This window comes from Pleurodeles waltl, chromosome 8 (assembly GCF_031143425.1).
Source record: "Pleurodeles waltl isolate 20211129_DDA chromosome 8, aPleWal1.hap1.20221129, whole genome shotgun sequence".
NCBI lineage: Eukaryota > Metazoa > Chordata > Amphibia > Caudata > Salamandridae > Pleurodeles > Pleurodeles waltl.
Window position 1 is genome coordinate 737,714,349 of NC_090447.1, and position 22,687 is coordinate 737,737,035.

Genomic DNA, 22,687 nt, shown 5'->3' on the forward strand with positions numbered 1-22,687 from the left:
CTGCTTGAACCAAACTGCATAAGGGACATTTTCTTTCAGTTAAGAATTGTCACATTTTAAACTTCATCTTTATACGTCTTATTAGATAACTTGTTTTGGAGGTTATATTTTATGGCCATATTTTTATTGTAATCTTTGGATTAATAGAATAAATTAGTACTGCTCATTTAAAATCATCCTTTGATTGCTTATAAGATAAAAAAATTAATACTTCACTAACAAGATGTCGGCATGCACATTATGAGAACTATAAACACAGCCAGTTAAACAAGCATTAACAAAGTCTATAGGTCTGGTGTGGGCTGCCAACCTTTTAGCTTTGCCAATGCTTGGTTTATTTTGTCATGGCTTTTGTAAAACCTTATTGCTGGGGGAGCTCCATGGTCCTTACCAAATTTAAAAAAAAGGTTGCCTAAATACAAAAATAATTTTTTGGTCTCAAAAAGCACAGATTGCCATAGCGGTCCCTGTCACTAGAAAGAACTACTGTGTGAGCGAATATGTTCCTTGTGAAAGAGCAGAATGATATTACTCACACTGAAATCAGCCAATGGCTGAAGTGGGCTGAACTAGTGCCCCATACTGTACTCTGTAGTTGGTAGAAAAACATGAAAGATGCAAAGACACACCAGTGGATGAAGAGGGATGGCTGAAAGCCCGTATAAGCAGTTACATATTATTATAATTTTGGTAAAATCAAAAGGTCTTGGCTAATGCCAAGCGTAAAAATTAAACTAAGACATGTCAGAGTCGGGACAGACTACAGTATTGCAAAATGTTTTGCTCCTAGGTCATTGATTTGAATATGACCACGGTTAATAGTGAGTCCAGTTTACTACCAACGCCTAATTTGTCCAATAGAAAGATTAGGTTGCCATTTATTAGTTGCTACTTTAACACAGACGCACCATTGCAACGAGCACAAAATGTCGCCCTTGGTTGCAGTCTAAGCAGAGAAGCTACCTTGTCAGCCATTTTAGTGCTCTCGCCCTTACCCCCTCTCTCTCTGTGTCTCCCCCCTTGCTCTTTCTTTCGCTCTTTTTCTCCCTCATTTTCCCTTTTTCTCTCTCCTGCTCTCTTTTAAACCATTCAGTTTGGGCGCACCTAATCCACAAAAAGCAATGATTTAAAAGCCGCCAAAAAATGTAAAAACTAAATTTACATAAAATATGACGTCTTTCATCTGAAAACAGGTTTCTTATGTGAGACTTGCACTCTCTGCCACTTTTTAGATTATCAAAGGATTAGCATTATAAATATGCCCCCTGGACGTGAGTCTAACAGCATGTTCTTATTTGGGCACGTTCGTACAGTGTGCTCGAGGCATTCTGGCCCCATGCCCGAGCTGGCGCTGACAGGCAGGGGCACAGCACGTTGCCAATTTACGGGAGAGTTAGTGCTGTGAGAGCTTCAGCGCGCACATTCCCATGCACCGAAGTCTGTATGCTTTCAGACAAAAAACATCCAGGCAACCTACTTTAGTAAGTGAGGGACAGTCCTGGAAATGGAAAAAATGACTCCGGGAACCCAAAATTGTGGTTAAGGGGTGGCATCAAAAAGAGGTTGGTGTAATGAGAAGTAAAATTTGAGTCAACTTTTACATTTACTTAAAAAAAACTCTAAGCAAAAAAGATGGTTACTTAATTATCGCAAGCAGGTTGCATTTTAAATAAAATATGAGGTTAAAGCACCTGCTGGGGGGATCTCTGTGTATACAACCAGTTTGGTGGTATAATAGTGCTAAAGAACTTTATGGCGAGAGCTGTATGTCGTCTAGCTGTAGCTTTGACTCATCATAAAATAGCATAGAGCAATAATGGGACACGTGTACAATGGTTTTTAGCAATCGCAAACGGTTAATTGGGCCGTTTGCAACCGCTAACTAGCCTTTTGACATATACCAACCCACTTTTGCAATTTGGTAACCAGTTACTGAATTGCAAAATAGGGTTTGCGAGTCGGTATTAGGAAATGTCGTGTTAATGGCACCCCTTCCTAATAGTGAGTAGCAGGGGCATGTATGAATGTTCTTCAACCGGAATGCGCTTGCTAAACATTGATTGTTTTTACCGACTCAGTGAAGGAGGTGGTAACCCATTGGCAAACTGGAAGAGGTCCTCAAGAGACCCCTTACCCTTTGTGAATGTGGGCGCCAACATTTTTTATGAGCAGGCGTGAGTGGTCTCACGGAAAGGAACCACAACTTTACATAGTTGCCTGAGTTCTCAATACCAAGTTGTCTGGAAAAAGGTGGTATAGGGTGGATGTGCTGAAAGTGCCTGACACTCACACAAGAAATAGAAGTGATCACAATGAAGACAGTAGTCTCAAGGTCAAGAGAAGGAGCGAGAAGCTATGCACTGGGTCAAAGGGCATGCACAAGAGAAATGTCAAGGTCAAATTAAAGTTCCACTGTGGCATCACAAATGGTTTAGGCAGTCACGGCTGGCGCAGGGTAAGGTGGCGGGGTGGGAGGTGAACAAAACAAAATAAATAAATAGATTTACCTGCATCCCCGCCGCATCCACATCACCGCTCTTCTGGCTCCACCAGGCACAGGCTTCCAGACTGCCCTGTGGCCAATCCTGATGCTGCTCTCATGCTGCTGGCAGCATGAAAGCAGCATCAGGATTGGCCTGGGAGCCCTCACTTTGCGCTCCCAGACATACTGGGAGCTTGTGCCTGCTGTCTCCAACCAGGCAAGACAGCTCTGGGTGAAGAGCGCTCAGTGTGCATGTGGGCTTGGCTGTCCTGAGACGGCCAGCCAAATCCACATGCACACTGAAAGCAGTGCCATAATGCCTCCTCCCTGTCATCCTCCATGGCCCCACCCCCTAGAAAAATCAAACAATAATAAACATAATTTGTTATCGTTTTGCTTTTAAAACGGTGATCATACCCAGATGTTCCAGAAGCCAGACTCTCCAGGCCGCATCCAGAGCCACTAAAATGGCTTGGACCGGATGGTTCCTGATCTTTTTCAGAAATACAACCAATAGCATCTGCTACCAAGTGTTTTCACATTAAGGCCCATATTTATACTTTTTTAGCGCCACATTTGCGGAATTTTTTGAAGCAAAAGCGGCGCAAACTTACAAAATACAATTGCATTTTGTAAGTTTGCACCGCTTTTGCGTCAAAAAATGATGCAAAAGCGGCACAAAAAAGTATAAATATGGGCCTATATGTTTGAGAGACACAAAGGGCTGTGTTTATAATGGTTTTGTGTCACCCTTGCAACAGGTTGCAAGGGCGACACAAAACCTAAGTCAGATTTATCAAACCATGCAAGGCCACCTTACTCTGCCCCAAGAAGGCGTTCCGTGGGCAGAGCGTGGGTGTTCCTGCACCTCCAATCATGGATTTTGGCGCATTCACATATTTACTTGAACTTGGCACCCGTTTTATGTCACTCTAAATAACCTTGAGCCTGGGCAGGGAAAAGAAGGAAGTTTCCAGAACTAGGTGTAGGGGTAGCCTAAAGGTTTCCCCCACTTCAAAGGCTGGCACCAGGTATAAATACTGGACCTTATGAGCTACTGTTCAGTACAGTCTTCTAACCTGTGAAGAACATCAGAAGGACTGCCTTCCATAGGACTTCCTCCTGCTTAACGCCTGCCTTACTGCTTGAACCCAGGACAATCAGAGTGACTCGAAGGGCTAGTTGGCTGGCCTCCTGTGTGAGCTACAGGGACATAACAAGCTCCAGAGACCTTGAACTCTGCAACTGGCCTCTGCTGGAGTGAGTCCTGACCCCCCCCCCAAGTGGTGCCCTTCCAGACTTGGACCTTTGGTGGTGATGCCAAAGGTACTGGTACTGACTAACCCTAGAAGATAGGACTTTGAAATGTTTTCACAATAAAGTGGCCTGAAAATAGACAGAAGACCGGGACCTACCTGCTAACCAATCTGCCCAAGATGTATCGCCAGACGGCCTCATTCTGCGGTAGCTCCTGCTACATTCTTCTCCGCAGAAGAAAATCCTGTTCCGTGGGACCTCTCTTCGAAGGTATCCGGCCTGATAGAGCCCTCATCGGCTATAGCCTGCAGTGTGTACTGCTGGAGTTTTTTGACTTCCTTAGAAGTGGCAAAGTCAAAGAAAGAAATCTTCACTGCGACTCCATCCAGCAGCTCTCCGACAACTGCCAACTGCCTTCCCCTGCTGAACTTTACATTACAGGGACTGTTCTTCAAAAATTCTTCTAAGCCCGAAGGGAAGCCGAGACTGCGCCCAATCCACCTTGAGTACAATCCACCTTGTTGAGCCGAACCACCCCTCAGTGCGATCAACCGTAACTTTTGACTTTGCCCTGGTCTTGTGTGACCAGATACCTGTGGTTGGCGCTTTGGTCTTTTTGCCAATATTTTTCACTTAAAAGCTTAAAAATTTGTCACTCTAGTTCTATTGATTGGATTTCATTTGTTTTGGTGTCATTTTATTTATTAAAATGTACTCTTTTTTTCAAAATTGACTTGGAAATTTTCTTCTGTTGTGTTTTCACATTATTACGGTTTCTGTGCTGCACAAATACTTAACATATTGCCACTAATTTAAGCTTGCCTACTTTTGTGCTAAGCTACCAGAGGTTAAGCACAGGTTAATTTAGTGACTTTTGTGGTGCACCCTGACAAGGACTATGGTTGTTGCTTGAGAAGGGTTTACACCCCGCTTAAGCAATAACCAATTTCTCACACAGAGCCTCCTAACACAGGGCTCATAATCCCACTCTGCCCTGCTTGATGCAATACCATGTGGTGCTGGTGTTGTCCGTGAGAATCTGCAACCTTCCTTTGATGGATAGTAAGAACTCCTTCAAGACCAAGCAAATGGCCTGTAACTTCTACAAGTTAATATAGAGTTGGACTTCCATTACAATTCAGAGTCCTTTGATCCCCACCTCTCCCAAATGATCGCCCTAACCTAGGAGTGATGCGTTCATCATCACCATCGGCTCTGGGTGGGGAAAGGAGAGGGGACTGCCACTGAGCCAACTGCAGTTTAGTAGCTACCACTGCAGATTGTATGCAGTCTACTTTGTGATCGGAATGGCATCTGATGGGATCATTGGTGCTTGGCCCACTAGAACTTTAGATTTCATTGCAAGATTAAGGGCTGACTCTGATTTATTGGGATCATAGCCCTAATGACATTGACTCGTTGAAAAGGAGGAAAGGCCCTGAAGTGTACCGTATCCAGGATAATACCAATGAAAGGAAGCCTTTGTGAAGAAGCCAGTTGTGACTTTGATTGTGAAGCCCAGTGATGTCAGGAGGTTTACTATTGCCCGGAGCTGGTCTACGAAAAGCCTGCCTTCAACAGCCTATTTTTGGGGTAGGGGAAAGCTTGTAAAAGTGACGCAAAAAGATGGGCAGCAGACACTGCCATCACTCTTGTGAACACCTGCCATCACTTTCATGAACAACTGAAGGCAGTGGTGAGGTGAAAGGGAGCATGGGAAACTGAAAAAGCTCCTGGCCTACATTAGCATCTGTGAAAATATGAATTCTGCAGGTCCAAGGACACCATCCAGTTGTTCGATCCAGAACAGACAGAATCTGGGCCAGCCTTCGCTTCTTAAATGTGTCATTTTAAAGGAAGGCACTCAGAAGTCAAAGGTTTAAGATGAGCCAAAGGCCCCACATCCTTCTTCAGAACTGGGAAGTAGCAAGAGTAGCAAATCTCCCCTATTTCCGAGTCTGTAACCTTCTCAATAGCTCCATCGAAAAGTAAAACTCACACCTCTTGCAACAGAATGGACAGGTGTTCATCTGAGATTTGGTCTGATGGTGGGGGCGGGGGAGGTTTGGCAGAGCAGAAAGAAAAGACAGGGCATAGCCATGCTGAACAATTTAAGGGTCAATCAATTGCATATGAGGGATCACCACTCTGGGAGCAAATGCTGGATCATGCCTCCCAGAGGATGGTTCTGTGCCACTAAACGCAATCTAAAGCCGATTGGTAGGTGTTATCACAGCAGCTGTGGACTGGGAGGACTGATGCCCTTGTAGGCCTACACAATGCCTGCTAAATCAATATCCCTGGAATTGAAAGGACTGGGTTGATTGCAGCAGTGACTGGGGAGACTGATGTTGCCTATACATTATCCCCTAAGAGTATCCTAAACTGGCAAGGAAACTACCTGGCAGGGGTGAATAGACCCCGGGAGTGCGCCATGGCTCTTCTTTCTTTGAAAGGTCCAAGGCAGAATCCCTTTTTTCTCAGAAAAGGAGAGAACCTTAGAAAAGGCATATCCATGACAAAGGCCTGAACATCTCTAGAAAATCCTGTGCAGTGCATCCATGCATGATGGCAAAGCACCTCACCGGTGCAATGCATCCTTAGCGGATTATCAGTAGTATCAACAGCCATCATGAATCATTTATTAGGCCACAACTTGGCCATCCAGAATGGTTTAAGACAGGAAGGCCCAAAGGCCTTCTGGGATCACCGACAAGATCTTGCTGACAATGTCCCAGAGGACATGTGTAGATTGGCTCAATAAAAAGACTGCACTGACCTAGCTCAATGCTAAGAAAACATTAATTTTCCAAACACCTCAATCTCATTTCACTCCCTATTTCGAGGAATCGTGGGGAATGAATTGGGGTTCAGCTTGTTAGCTGAGGCCAGAACAACCAGGCTTTCTGGAGTAGGATGGTTAGTAAGGAAATCAGAGTCATCAGGCACCTATCTGTGACATCTGGTCCCCTGCGAATTAACCCGCTGGCAAAAACAGAGCACTGGCTCAGTACCCATTATGGTGTAAGTGAGGGCCTCATTAAAAGGGAACATGGGCTCAGATGTGGCTGTTCAGGCTGTAAGATTCCTGTAACAACATTTGACTCGTTCTCAATAGAGGACACTCGGAGGTCCAAAGGGCAAAATTGATTTCTGTATCTAGGAAAGTATCAACCCCACTGGCCTTTTGTAAGTTCAGATAAAAATTGCCATAATTATAATTAATGGGTAGATCATCTCTGAGTGGTGGAAAGCTTGGGCAAGATCATAGCCAAAAAGACAATGGTGCATCTGATGTCCCATCTCCCCTAGCAGAAACATAAGATCACTGTCTTCCTCTTTAGTAATTTCGTAATGTGACATTGGTTGGGATCAGGCTGAAGTCATTGTGAGGTCAGATACGAGAACCAGCACATGATCCTCCTCTGGCACCTGTGATGTGGACGATAGAGGAACCAGCTTAGGTCATGGAGGAGGGGTGGAAGTCTGTACTTGAGTCAGTGCAGAGCCCATAAGTGGTCCAAACAGGTTAGACAGCACTTAGAAAGAATTTGCCACTGGTAAACTCACTGGGTCTTTGGGGCTCAAGGGTGTGCCAATAAGAGCTGGAACCACCAAATATCTGCAGCATGGGCGCCTTAAAGCATTATTTGCTGAGGTGTCACCAATGGCCTTGTGAATTTGGTGCACCCCGGGCCATCTGTGGAATTGTCTCTGAAGAGAGAGGCTGACTAATACTGATGTCTTTGCGCCTTATGTTTAGGTAGAACGTAGCAGAATGTGGTGATTCCCCCTTCGCTCTCTTCTGCTTGAGTTTGCACTTCAAATTTGACTTACCGGAAGAATTCAACCACAAAGTTAACCTCTTCTGCGAGACACCTCAGGAATAGGAGCGAGTATGTGCCCTTAACTTGGAGTGGGACTTGCGCTAAGGCCACATTTTCTTGTTATGTTTGTAGACATACAGTTTTCCTTCTTGGTCTGGGATCATCTGCATGATGGCACACTTCTTGCTTGACATCCAGTTGTGGTCCAAGTACGAGCACCAGAAACACACTTCATGTAGATCTGTGACCACCATCTGTTTTCTACAGTGGGGCATGGTTTTTATCCTGTAATCTTAGGAGGGGAAGTTGTCCCGCAGGACACTGGATTTCATTCTGCTTTAGGAGTCGTCATAAGGCACACAAAACTGAGAGTAGAGCCATGTAGGAAAGCATGGAAAGAAAGGAACTGATGACAGAATGCAGGGTAGGCACTTACATGTGGCTCCGCTCTGTCATTTTTCCAGCAGTATGGAGCCAGTGCAGCAGCATGCGGGAACATTGCTGAAGAAAGTTTTCTAGATCCAGTCTGGTGCCTGGTGAGTATTCTGAAGTCTAAGGTGAGTAATCTGTGGCTAGAAGTATCCATCAAAAACATAAGTTTATCAAGTTACTGTTTTTTTCTTACTCTTTTGTTATTCCAAGTTTGCTAAAAAGGTTTCTTTGGGTAGTACTAAAGACTTATTGGCAAGTGCTACATAAAGCGTTAGCAGTGCAAATGCTCATATAAATAGATACATCTGACACTCTTATAGCGCATGCACATCTTTCAGCTAGAAAGCTTAGAAAACCCAAATACCTGGCAGGAAGTCATAATTTATCGCTTGAGCAAGTGAAAAGCTGATTGCTTTTGCTTCCAGTAACAAGGTGCTAGGCTCCAGCTCACTCCCAGTGAGGAGACTTGTATAAAGGTAGAGTTGATGGCTATTTAAGTGAGGCATTTGAGTTGGGGCCAACTAGAACTGAAATTAAGAGGTCTTCCCTTTACCCCATGTAGGTTGAGTCACTGAAAGCAAAGCACACAAAATGCAGGTGCTGCTGAATGTGCCCCAGTGTTGGCCCAAGAGCAAAGACAGCACATTTCAGTTAGGCAGTTGGATGCTGATTACAGCTCAATAATAGCTACAGGATACAGAATCTGGGTGGATTTCCCTTATTTTCAGCACTAGTGAGGGAGCATTCATGTGAACTTGAGAGAGAGAGGCGATTGGGCCCTGAAGGTGGATAGAAATATCCTCCCTCTTCCCTTTCAGGGCTTGATCTACAGGCCTCACATATTCCCTCAACCGAGAACACTTAAGTAAGGTATCTTCCTACAAAGGGACCAATGTTTAATTCAATCACTGTTTGACATTTTTGCCACAGGATAAGCCATCCTGAGATAGAAAATGGTCAACATACTAATATATCTCTTTCTGCTGCTGTGATCATGGGCTGAGCCCACTAAAGCAATTACAGGAGCCCACAAGTTTACCCTTTAGCTATTCTAGAAGCCTGCTTTGAAAGAATTTCCAGCAACTATATTGGGATCATGGCTGCCTTGGTGGGCACGCTTGAGCTGCAGCACTGAGATGGTGTGCACTGCCTGATCTGTGATGTATGCGGATGACTGACCAATGATGGCTGGCCTCTGAATACAGAAGAGGTGGTGTGCAGCCCAGGTGTGGGCTGATAGGGTGGCCCATGTGGGTTGTGGAGTGGTCCTCCTGAATGACCTGCTCCTGGGATAGGCAGAACAGAGCTGCCCTGGATGAGGGGCCTGTCGGATGCTGCCGGTGCAGCATAGCATTTTTTGGTGCTCAGTGATCTGATTGCCACCTGGACCCAGGCTTGTTTAAATATCTAAAGCCTAAGACCACCCTGCTGCACTTCCAGGAGTAGGGTCTGTGGTTAGCAGACATGGATGACTGGATGGTAGACAACCTGGGTGCTTCCCTCACCACCCTGGGTGCTCGATGCTGAATGGATACACGCTTGGAGAGCTGATGGGCCTGTGGTAAGAGACTGTGTCACCTGGAGCTGTAATAAGAGGTATCTGCCTACCCCATTACTGAACTGAGAGTGGGGTGGCACAATAGTAGATTGGCGGCTGGCCCATGAAAAGGGAACTTTCTTTGCAGTAAGGGGTGAAGCAACCTGGTGGGAAGGATCTAAATGCCTGATATTTGTGACCCCTGAAGGTATGACCTGCCCCTTGGAGAGGCCTGGTCAGCCTGCGAGTCAGGCCCCATTCTGGGCAATTTGTGTTGGCTGGTAAGCCCTCAGTGCCAGCCCAGCTAGAAATACTTTACCTCATTTTGCAGATAGGCCTGGTCACACACGGTGTTCTGACTGACTGAACGAGCAAGGTGGCACCGTATGAAATACCTAAGGATTGTTGGTGTTGACACATGGTGAATGGCCACTGTGGTGTTGGTGATGCTGGATAGTTAGCCTGAATAGCCTGATGAACTGTGATGCCCTGGTCTTGCATTAATGCCTTCAAAGTGATTCCTGAAACATGCTGGCATAGCTCTAGAGGACTGTGGTGCAATGGTTAAGGACAAGATAACGAAGACTCAGTATGGCAACACCATTATCCAGTAATCGACTGTCAGGGTGACAAAACAAGCTGAGGTGCAAATACCACAGGAATAGGGAATACACATGGAGGAAACTTCTAGAGCTGACCAACTGGGCACCATTCATGAATCACAAACTGACCTTTGAGTAGAAGAGGTAAACCTTCTACGTACTTACCTGAGAAAGGGAGTGGAAAGAGTACATAACATGCAGATCTCATTTAGTGACTCACAGTTGGAGGTGAAAGTGCATAAGCACAAGATGGCAAAATGACAATGGTGATTAAAATTCTGGTAAGCAAACTGGAAGATGCTGAGAACAGTTTATGGTGCAACAATCTTCAACTCGTGGCTTTACAGAGCATGCTGAGAGAGATGACACAAAGGAATTTATTGGAAATTGGATTTGTCAAGAAGTAAAACCACTGGGCCTGTGAACATGTTTATAGTGGAGAGAGCTCACAAGGCATAGATGACGAGCCCCAGTACCCACTAACAGCTTTGATAGTTCTGATACTTAACTAAAAGGATAGAAACTGTATCCTGTGGCCAGAGAGGTTTCATATTTAGTTTTCCAGAATCGTACCATTACCTTCTAACAGAACAGTGCAAACCCCCAGGAAAGGAAGGGATATTAAAGGTTTCTTTTGCTTAAAATGAGGAAGTTCATTAGATGTACAAGACCAATCTGGGGTGGCATAGCAGAATTAACTAGGATGGTGTATCACTGGAAAGGGATGAAGAATCCTCACTCCACCTCCAGCCATTGTGGCTTAGGTTTCAGGCCTACTTTTGTAGGCCAGCCTCTACAACACAAATGACATTAATAGCTTGAATGTAAAGGAACTAAATAGCTTCCTCAAAAATGGGTCATACCGAGAGTTCCGCTAGGGATAATAAAGGTTGTGAAACTGACATAGTGCATTCTTGGACCATGTTAAACAGTACACGATCCAAATTCTTTCAAAGAAATGATGGTTCCACTGATACCAAGGCTATGGAATGGAAAGCATATAAAGGGAAGTCTATCACACAAACATTTGGGTTAAAGGGAAACTCCAACAAACTTTATTGGACCTAGAACAGACACAGCTGACTCTTGATAAACAAGCAGCAGCACCTGCTATAGATCTCAGCCAGCTCAGTGAGGTTAAATGTCAGGTGGAGGGTACACGGACGAGACTTGACAAATATACACATGCACAGTATAAACAGCAACCATTCCGGGAGTGGGACAAATTGGGTAGAAAGTTGCTGTGGTTGTTGAGGAGGGAAAGGCCCCACACACTTATGTACACGTTGGTGGGGTGTGGATTCAGACATAGTGACCAGAAATCAGAACAATGCAGACTATGGGGGTCATTACGATCTCGGCGGGTTTCCCCACCGAGATCTGCGCTGACGGTCGACAGAAGACCACCAGTGTGAAGAACCCCCGCTGGCCACATAAAGAACATCCAGCTGGGCCTGAACATTGACGCCAGCTCCAAATGGAGCCGGCGGCAATGTGGCAGTGCGGCAGGTGCAGCAGCACCTGTCGCGCATTTCACTGCCCGTAATTCGGGCAGTGAAATGCAAGACGGGCTGTGCATGGGGGCCCCTGCACTGCCCATGCAAAGTGCATGGGCAGTGCAGGGGGCCCCTGGGGCTCCATTCACTCATTCTGCCAGCCTTTTCTTGGCAGTGTAAACCGCCAGGGAAAAGCTGGTGGAATATGACTCATTATTCGGAGGGCAGCGCTGCTTGCAGTGCTGCCCTGTTGGATCTGAAACGCCGCCACCGCCAGGCTGCCTGGTGGTGGGAGCAAGGCGGTGGTGGCATTTCATCCATGGCGGTTCAGCCACGTTAGTAATATGGCAGTCTGGACTGCCATGCTGTTGGCGGCAATTACCGCCACCGCCGGCATGGCGGTCCAGACCGCCATGTTCTTTATGAAGGCCTATATGTAGTATTTGCAGGCACGGTTCTCACAACAGGGAGACTGTTGTAGGAAGATATAGATGCATATTCATGGGACACAGATTTGCCCTTCCTTACAGATGAGCAAAGTCAAAGTTTAGAGGATCCTCTTCAGCCTGAAAAACTAAAAGAAGTGTTAGAGGGGGTGAACAGAGAAAAACACCACAGGCGCAGGTGGTATCCTAATAAAATTCTATCAGGCCATATCCCACACCCTCCTAAACAATCTGCTGAACATGTTTTTGAAGCTGACGAGACGGGTGCTCCCTCGCTGTCCCAGAGGAGCCTGTGGTGGTAATGATCCCTAAAAAAGGTAGGAATTGGTGCCAGTTAGCTTCCTACCACCCACTGTCAATGCTAATTACTGATGTGAAGTTGCTATGTAAGATATTGGTGAATGGGCTCCTTCGATTTATTTACACCTTGACCACACGTGAATCATCTCTGGGAGAAATACTATGCTTAACATCAGGAGACTGACCCATGTTATGCACTACCCAGTGGCCTCTGGGGATTACTGGGCTCTAGTGGTACTAAATCTGGAATATGCATTTGGTACTGTTATTTGGCAATATATGTGGGTGGTTTTAGAACAGATGGGTTTTAGCAGTAATTACCTCAGTTGGGGGTTGCTGCTACAGAGAGACCCTACCACCAGGGTACGTATAGGAATTATAATTCTGTATGCGTGGGTTTTGGGTAAAGGGATGTCTGCTTTCCTCAATGCTATTTGTGCTGGCAGTGGAGCCCCTGACCTGTCAAATGAGGGCTAGGCTTTCTTTATGTGGGATTCGGATTTGGGACGTCACGCATGTTGTCTTGCTATATGCGGATAATGTGTCCTTTACAGGCAAAAACTTTTAATCGCTTAGATAGTTTGATGTGTACCCTGTCTGTGCTGGGAGGCATAGCCAAGTGAAGCTGAATAAAGCTTCCATGGATTGAAGGGGGCCTGTGACTCTTGGATCTATAACTTTATAATGATGCAGCCCAAATTCAGCAAATCATCCACTTGTTTGAAAATAGCCCTAACTGAGAAAAGTCACAGGGGAGTCCCAAATGACCTCCCTTACTTAATATGTCAAGTGGCCAGACGTTGGTGTAGAGTGGTCATTAACATTTTGAAAAGTACCCTGTTTGTGCTGACCATCCCTCTCTGGCCCCTGAGCTCCTTTCAGAATATTTTGAATGATATGTCTTACATTTAATGGTGGGAGAGAGGCTGTAATGCTGTGCAGCAGAAGTTTCGACTAGGACCAGGGCAAATATTTCAGATTTCAGTTTGCCAGACTGGCACATATAGCCCTTGGTCTTTGATAAACCATTGCAGAGGGGCCCATGGTGCATACAGTTGTGCAGTGAATGATGGACCTGGCTGGGTGCAGAAAATTGATCACACAGATCAACAAGCTGTGTTAGTGTCGGATGGGATGGTAATACGGATGAGGTGCCAGCTTGTTGGGCTATGTACTGTCTCGAAGAAATATCCTCAAATGTTAAAGTTAAGCTGATACAATTCCATTACTTCCACAGAACATACCTTACCCAGCAGAAGCTAGCTCGGATTTACCCTGAGAGGGCATCTCAATGCAATAGAAGTGGCCGGGTGGCAGGATTTTTTTGCATATGTTTGGTTCTGGCCAAAACTGGAGGTTTCTTGGCTGAGGTAATGCCCACTTTGGGGACTGTTACTGGCACGCCCATAGATAAGTATTTAAAGTGTGCTTACTTGGTATTTTGCCAAGACGAAAACGGAGGAAGGTGGCACTTTGAACGGTGTCACAAAGGGTGGGTGGTGGCAAAACATAGGATCGCAATAAATTGGGTGTCTCCTAAAACACTGGAGGTGGCTACCTAGAAAAAAGACTTGACCGATATGGCTTTGGCTGATGAGCAGCATGTTAAAATGGCATGTAGAGATGGTAAACTTACGGAGGATCTTGCTACGGGGGTTGAAATGGTAACTAAACTTACAGACCCGCATTGAAAGCGACATTTTACATTTTTTTAAATGAAGTTGAGCTTCCAAGGGGATAGCTGTCTTGCTGTAGGTCGTATCAGGGATGGGAGCTGGGAAGATGCCGAAGTGTCATAGTGGTTGTTAAATCAACATCATTTTGTATGCTACTCATTCTGAGCTATATGTGCACTGTGTTATTGGGTTAGTGAACATTTAGTAATAAGAAGTTGATGAAATACACTGTTGAACGTTTTAAAAGCCACAGAATGTTTATGAAAGATTAAAATTATGAACCAGAAAAAATAGGCCTTCCATAGATTTCAGTACATTTAAGTATCGCTTCCAGTTTGGTTTCCTTGAGTATTGGTCTGAGATTGTACTGATTCCTTTTCAGATTGTACGCAAGCCCAAACTGCTGCCGGGACATTGGTAAATGATGTGTTAAATAATTTGGTTTTCGAAGGCTATCATGTGTTCAAGCAAAACGTCAGTGAGTGGGGTATTTTTTTCAACATGTATACAACTGTGGGATTCTGCTTGGCATCACACATAACATGATTTGTCTGAAAAAGAACTAATTTGCTACAGTGTCTGTCTTGTGGGATCTACTGAACTTTATCATAAACTAGAAACACCAGGTATTGCTTTATGGGGACCTATCAACTAGCTTACAAAGATGGTTTCGTCCCAATTCCCCAGATTTAAAATTCACAAAAATCTGTCAGCTGGTTACTTTACAGGCTAATTGTGCCATCATAGAAGACAAACACATCTCATTACTCCTCTTTCACAGCGCTGCATTGCTTTGTAGATATGTTTCAGCACCTGAAGCCATGCACGTATATATCACACAAGCAACAATGGTTCTAGCCTGTGTGTTAAAGCGTCATAAAAAATGAAGACATTCATCACGGTGAAAATCATGTTGTGCGGTTAAAATAATTACAAGTGCTACAAACCTACCCTGATAGATTTTGATCATGATGGAAATAGTTAACAAAACACAATAGGTGGACAAAAACATTCCGAACAAGGAAGTGAGAAATCGCAGAAGCACAACACAACTGGGAGATATGTTTGCAAAAAGAGACGATATTCCATCCTTAGTTTTGAAGGACAATTATGTTTACGGAATGTGGGTATCTAAGTAAAGCTATTCATATAAAGTTTATTTGAGGTTGCTGAGCGCTCAGGAAGATGCTGTGCCTAAAAGAAAACTACACAGAGGTCCTGCAAGGCATTTGGGGGTTAAAAGGCCTGTCAAGTGAACTGGCCGCACTGGTCAGGCACTGCCCTCCCATGTCAAACAGGATTACTTTAGAAGTCATCCCAGAGTCATCAGATGATCATCTAACTACTGTAGAAGTCATTTTCACATCATCAGACATCATCAGGCTCTGGAAGTCATCAGCAAAGTTTAGAAACTTGTGCTGGATAATTTGTGGATGACTTGAAAATGAGTATCTCATGACTTCACAAGGTGTGACTATACCTGATGACTTCAGGATGATTTAAAGAGAGGGCCTGTAAGGCATTTGGAGGTTAAAAGGCCTGTCAAGTAAACTGGCCGCACTGGTCAGACACTGCCCTTGTAATTACTGGCTAGTCCCCAGCCCTGGCAACTTTTAGAGGCACTTGCCTGTCTAGAACTCAACCAAGGAATCTAAAGTTAAGTCAATCTCTATGGCTGCGGTCTGCATCCACCAAGGGCCTTGATTACGGACACAGCAGTGGGTGACGCATTCACTCATCATGCCTCCACCACTGCCACTGAGTGAGTTTAACAGGGAGGGAATCTCACTCATTTGCTCATCATGAGTGTCAATAACTGGAATCATATTTTGCTCCTTGATAGTGAAGTCCTATGGTGTAAGTCTCAGCAGTAAGATTCCTCTTCCCTAGCTCCCAGCCTGCCACCTCACATTTGCCCGTTTCTCAGGCTCTACACAATGCACTGCTTAGGCTCACAATCAGCTCTCTTGGAGTCTCACTATTAAACACGTGGGTTTTATTGTATGCCTGCCCTCCTTTGACTCCTAGTCTGCCCCTCACTTTCACATTACCCTGAGGATACAGCCTTATGCTCTTGGGGATCTGGGAGTGGAAGTTAAATAAAAAGTATGGTGCCAGAGAAAAGAGGGTGGCGTCAGGAACCTAATTTAATATAGAAGGGAAGAAGAAGTAGAGAAGCCTTGGCGGGCCGTGTGGACCCTCACACCATCCTGTCTCTAGCATAAGCGAAGAATCCGATGTTAAGGCCAATGAAAAATGCTAATATTAATAGAAAAAATACATAAAAATGAACTCAACCATGCAAAGCGCGTGCAGTACATGGCCTCGTGTATCCCACACATGCCAACCTATACCCCTATATATGCTACGATTTGCAAACATCTAATAGGGAGATTTAGAGATACAAATTTGGATAACTGTATTTTCCTATTAACTTGATTCGGAGCCGAGGATGTTTTTAGAAAGGAGAAAGATAAAATATCTTCATTTTTGGTTAAAAAAAAAAAAGAAAAAAAAAACAGCACTGCGCCTAAATCCGGACTGCTGGCTTGTGTGATGCAGCCTAACAAACGTAAATTCTTTCAGCCCTGTTGGCCAATAAAAAAACAGAGCAGCTAGTTATAAATCAAACAACCACAGCAGTAGAGTAGCAAGGATGCCACGGGTCCTGGTGCAAGCTAGGTAAATGACCCCACTGGCTGCTATCGGGGTAGTGAAATACAACAATTATCAGGGCTAATAGGCCACACCGAGCTCGGGGACCAGTATACTGCATCTGATGCTTTAACGGTAGCTACGCCTCTGAACCACAGCCATTTTACACCAGAAAATAATGCATACATCAGTTAGCACAACTCCCTTTCATGGCAGTGAATTGGAAGCAACGGTCTTCATGTAACCACTTTAAATGTTTTATAGGTTCCATAGATACACTTTTCATACATTTTAACTTTTTGTTGGTTTCAGGTTTCATTCAGAATCGAAAACTCAAACTGAATCACACTCAACATGAACATGTTGAACAAGGCTGCTGTTCCCCTTTACTCCTTAAATATAGTGCCATCTCAGCACCACCGTGGTTAGCTAGATTAATGATCTGCAAATACAGGGTCGGCTTTAGGGCGGTGCTGACCTGGATTAAAGGGCATTGACCTCAGGGGGGCGCTGTGTTAAGCCATGACTTACGAAACTTGCGATTTAAAAAAAAAACACCTGCTGAAAGTTTCCTTGTTCGTCTAGCCTTCAGGAACAATTAAAATGTCAAGATACCTCTTGTGATTAACCTTCCTGCTAGGGACAGAGATGGGAGTTTTGTCCCGGGGCAGCTTTGACTCGCCATAAAGTAGTGTAGAGGGTTAATATCCCTGCTGAAAAGAACAGAACTACATTTTATGTGGATAGCTGAGTGGATTAGCAAAGCCAGCCGTTATAAGATCTTTAAAACAAATGAATGTATGTGAAAGGGGGGCTTTGGAGAGACGCTGGGCACATTTGCAGGGTGGTAGTGAGGGAATCCGAGGAGGTGGTCATGGGGTGGCGGGCGCCCAAAACGACTATCGCACAGTGCGCCACCAGCGCTAAAGCCGGTCCGGATATTATATCGCTTTCATCAACATGGAGTACTACAACATTTGGATATAATCTTAAAGGTTTAAAAGCAACAATAACACTTACTTTTGGTGGAATACTTCGTCCTAAAGTGGAACTGCCACAATAAGGTGAAACAACCTGGGTTGTTTTCTTGCGAGGTAGTGTATCGCTGAAATGCATGCCAGCTTTATGCTGTTTTTTCCTTCCATCTTGAGTTCTAAAGTGCTAGTAACACATTAAACACAATTTTATTTTGATAACACGATACTCTTTTTTGCTAGTGTTCTTTACTTAGTTTTCAAGCTTCCACATGACACAAATGTGCCTCAGACAGTCTATCAATCAATAGATTATTAACATCAACAGGGTGACCATCTTGGTATCTGGCATATAATGAAATAACGGAAACCAATATGATGTCTGATAATTCAAGTATCAATATCAGCCCCAGTCTCATCACCATCGTGTAGAATCACACAGATCATGTTTCCCACACTGTAAAAGTCCAACCTCTAGTTCAACTTTGCCCATCCCACCGTTCTTATACCCAATAGGCCTGTTTACTAAAACACCATCCACACATTTGTGAACCTTGCATAAAACCCTTCTAAGGTAAGTATTATCCAACTATCTTTAATGATATACTGCCCACCCTGAACGCATTGAAAAGTTATCCATTTCAGTCTTTCCACTCTTCCTTCCATTCTCAGTTGTACATGATTCCATGACAAGCATCCAATGACAGGGACAGCACTTAAAACAGGCCTTTCTGGATTATTATAAATTACCTCATAGTACCACATGTCATTTCTGACCATGTTAACAGTATTCGTATGAGGCTTCAAAAATGGTTCCCATTGGGAAACATATAGGTCTTGTTGGTCATTAAGCCTGTATGAAGCCCTTTCACAATCAGCCTCTGGATAGGTTAATAAGCCATTCATCTTGTGTGGCGATAGTAGGTTTACTCCAGTGGTGCAGTAAACAGGTTTTGACTGCAGCTAATGTCGTCTGGGACCTACCAGTATGTTTCGATGGTACTTCGTCTTCAGGTATATCATGAAGAAGAGCCAAATGGCTCGAGGGTGATAAGTTCATATATGAGGTCGAGGTAAGCGTGTGCCATATAATTTGGCAATACTGGTTTAAAGTGAGACAATCCCATATGATATGTATTAGATTACAGTGAGGTGCTCTATACATCCAACATTCTGAATGCAGTAAGAGGGTGCCCCGGTGTAAACATGGGGATGTCCAATACCAGCTCAACAGCATTTTAAAAAAGAGAACTTCAGTTTGGCTTCTGTTATCAATTTATCATGGGTATCCATTAATACTGACCATTTTCCTCGGTGCAATTTCATTTTAATACCATTCTCTAGTGTGCTCTGAGCAGCTCATGCGTGGGCTTGGAGTTTAATCTACTTATCAGGATACTGTAACTCTCAGATAGCATCTCTGTGAATTGTCCTAGTTTGAACACATTGTGTCTGAGGGGGGGGGGGGAGAGGGGGTTGAGTGATAATGATATTAGTCAGAAAGGGGTATTCTACCTTTCAGAAAGTGTTACAATTGGGCATGTTACAAAAATGGGTATTATCCAACATCAGTTTCCCCACTATTGCCTGAAATGTTTTCCAATTGTCGCCTTGGATAGTCGTCGTGTTTCATCCACTCTATTCCACTTTTCGCCAAACAGTCGAGGAGCTTGTCATTGCATTACAAATGCACCCATTGAAGCATGAGTCCAATTTAAGTATTTTATGACCTAGTTTTCACCTTTGAATTTTTCCATGCAGAAACAGTTTTTTTGGATATTCCATGCAAGTGTTTTGGACGTATATCCCATCAAAACTTCTCTCAAACATCTGCATTAGTTCTTCCAGTCTGACGCAGATAAGGGGATCCGGTTGCTTCGATTCAAAATATGTTAATTGAGATATGTGGAGAGCTAAGTTGTGCAATTCTAATCGTGGCAGCAGGGGTCTCCAGATGTCTTGTGTACATACAGTCTACCCAGTTCAAGCCATTGTTGATGTCCACTCCCATTCAACAATTTTAGTATCTGCACCCATGTGAACTATCATCTTCCTACTGACTATGACGGGTAATTTATCTAGCACATAACTGTACCGTGGAGCAACCACTGCTAATGACTTACACAGTGCTCTGCAATGATAGATTCATTTGGAACCATTTTTCAAAATCATGACGTGTCTTGACTGTCAAAGGCTTGATATTATCTTCAGCCATACCAGACAGTCCTTTATTTAACAAGATCCCCAAGTATTGCAGACTAGATTTATGCTGGCTTTGCGCCGTTCCAACGCCACATTAGCGTTATTTGTTTTACGCTAATGTGGCGCTGGAAAGGGAAAAACGCTGCACCATATTTTCAAAGTGGCACAATGCAAGCATTTTGTAACCCCTTGTGCCACATTATACCTGCACTGGGCATAATGTATGCAAGAGGGGCGAGCCGCTGCTGGGGGGGCGTAAAAATGGCGCAAAGGAATCTAAAAGATTCCTTTGTGCCATTTTTATCAGCATTTTTTTAACGCCTGCTAAGTGCAGACGTTAAAAGAGGCTCCCATTGATTACAATGGCCTCTGGATGCTTTGCAGGATTAAAGTAATCATTTATGATGCTAATCCTGCAAAGCGCCAGACTAGCGTAAAAAATTATGACGCTAGTCACCCTAACTGCCGCTATGGTGCGCCGTATTTTAAATATGGTTCTACCATGGTGGGGTTAGAGGGGCGCTAAGGGTCATTAGAAAAGTGATGCTGCACTAGGTGCAGCACCACTTTTCATAAATGTGCCCCTTTATGTAGTGAGTCATCCATCTTGTTGGAAATTCTTTCACACTGGCATGTGTAGTCGAACGGGACATTACTAGTGCCTCGCACTTGCCCAGTTTATTTTATAACCCCCCAAAAAAGAGGAAAATGAATCAATGAGAGACATCAAGAATGGGATGTATTGCTTGGATTTGCAACTGCCATGAGGATATTGTCTGTGTACAGTGCATGCACTAGTTTGTATGGATTTAATCTCATCTGTAGCTCCTATAACTACTGCAGAGGATTCGAAAGGTATCAATTATAAGAGTGGAGAGAGAGGCCTGTCTTGAGCCCTGTCTTGTGCCGTGCTTGATGCTCAAGGAGTGTAATAGGAAACCTTCATATATGATATGTGGAGTGGGGTTATTATGCAACGGTTTGACCTTCGAAATAAAGTCTGATCCCAGGCTGAATCTTTAATTATCTCTGAAGAAGTACCCTCACTCCACCCTATCAAAATCTTTTTCTGCTTTATGGTAGAAGGTAGGCGGCTCTTTATCCCAGTCAAAAGAAAGCCAGAGTAAATGTGAGATTGTCCTTAGATGATTTCCTGAAGATTTTTTTGCCAAAAATCCTATTTGGGATTTGCGTGCTTTAGAAGGTATAACTTTGCAGGGAATATTGGACACAAATTTTGAGAGAATTTTAAGATCTACATTCAAACGTGAGACTGGCTGAAAACTTCCACATCTAAGTGGGTCCTTCAATTCTGTGGCAAAAGAGTTATGGTAGTAGCAGCATTCGATATATAGGCAAGGAAACCAGTTGTTTCTGCTCCCTTGAATTCATCTAGAAGCATAGGGGATACCTGAATCTTAATTGTCTCATAGAATTCCCTAGGAAATCTGTCCTCCCCGGGGATTCACATGTGGGCGCAACTGTATTGCTTCTTCTATTGATTCTAATGTTACACTGCCATTCTAGGCAGTCTATGTTTGCCCATAAAGGTTGCCTTGTTCTTTGCCTTATCCAATCCCTTTGTATCATAAAGTTCTTCATAGAACTAGGGAAATGTGTTGGTTATATCTTCCAGATGTATTAGTACTTGTCCCCTCTGGCCTCTGATCACTTGTAATGCCAGTTGCGCTTTCTGCTGTTGTAGCTGGAATGCCAGCAAACTACCAGCCTTCTCACTCTACACATAGTGCTTATTCTGTAGCTTAAGCAGTGCCTTCTCAGCTGCTGTAATATAAAATTAATTACGGGTTAACATTGCTGGGCTGGGTAGTAAAAGAGAAAACAATGCTTGGCTAGACAGAATTTGAGAATTTGATGTAGTGAGATTGCAAGCGACCTGGGACCCAGAACATAGTTTTTATTTATATGGATATATCTCTTTCTCTGTATTGGCAGAGCCCTCACAGGTAGGCAGGGCTAGGGGTGGTTTGCTTATACTGATGTCCCTGGGCATTGGGTATACGCCTACACAGTTTGCACTCAATAAGAGTAATCTTCTGGCTGTCAAATTAGATTTTGGGGTCTACTGAGCATTTTATTGTTACAATTTTATAATTCTCATGATCGAAAATCCGCTGTAGAACATTTATGTACCCTACATTCCATTTTACAGACATTTGAGGTGAAGTATAAATCTCCCTATTCAGTTGTTTTATTGAGTAATTTTAAATTACATCTATGTCCCCTGAGTTGTTTTGGCAGTGAATACACTTTTGATGTAGACTCCAAACAGGGTAACCACTTTGAACATTCTGCTGAGGGTAGTATGCTGGAGGACGTTTTGGCAGATTTTAACCTGCTAGACACTAGAAAGGGCATGAAAGGGCCTATTGTCCAAATTTTTAAGGGAAGAGGGTCCAACACGATTATTGATCAAGTGTTTGTTTCGGCCAACCTGGTTCAATTTGTGTATAGTTGTTAAGTACAGTGGTCTGTATTTCAAGACTATAACCCGCTAATCCTTTTTATGGATTGGGGAAGCCCAAAGGTCATGACAACAGATATTGGCCATACTAATAAAGAGATTACCCCACATGACCAGGGGTGCAGGTTAAAATGGAGTAAGGTCCCACACAACACCTTCCTTAATTCTCTCTATGATGTGTGACACTGATTTTCATCTGTATCTGAGTAACTCTGGGAATGATGAGATGCTTTAGGATGCATTCGGAAGAATTTGTAAACACATTAATAACAATCTGAGGGCCACAGGCAGTCATGGTCAATGTACAGGTGAGTGA

At 43.9% G+C, this 22,687-nt stretch overlaps 1 protein-coding gene across 4 annotated transcripts in view; it reads right to left on the reverse strand.

Annotated features, from left to right (window-relative positions):
- The window catches only part of PHLDB2 (pleckstrin homology like domain family B member 2), a 483,232-nt gene that overhangs the window by 92,745 nt on the left and 367,800 nt on the right, over positions 1–22,687 (reverse strand). For all 4 annotated transcript variants that reach the window (XM_069204939.1, XM_069204938.1, XM_069204937.1 and 1 more), the window contains one exon: positions 17,731–17,871. In XM_069204939.1, coding sequence (XP_069061040.1) covers positions 17,731–17,871 — 141 coding nt within the window. The remainder of the gene's footprint in view (positions 1–17,730; positions 17,872–22,687) is intronic.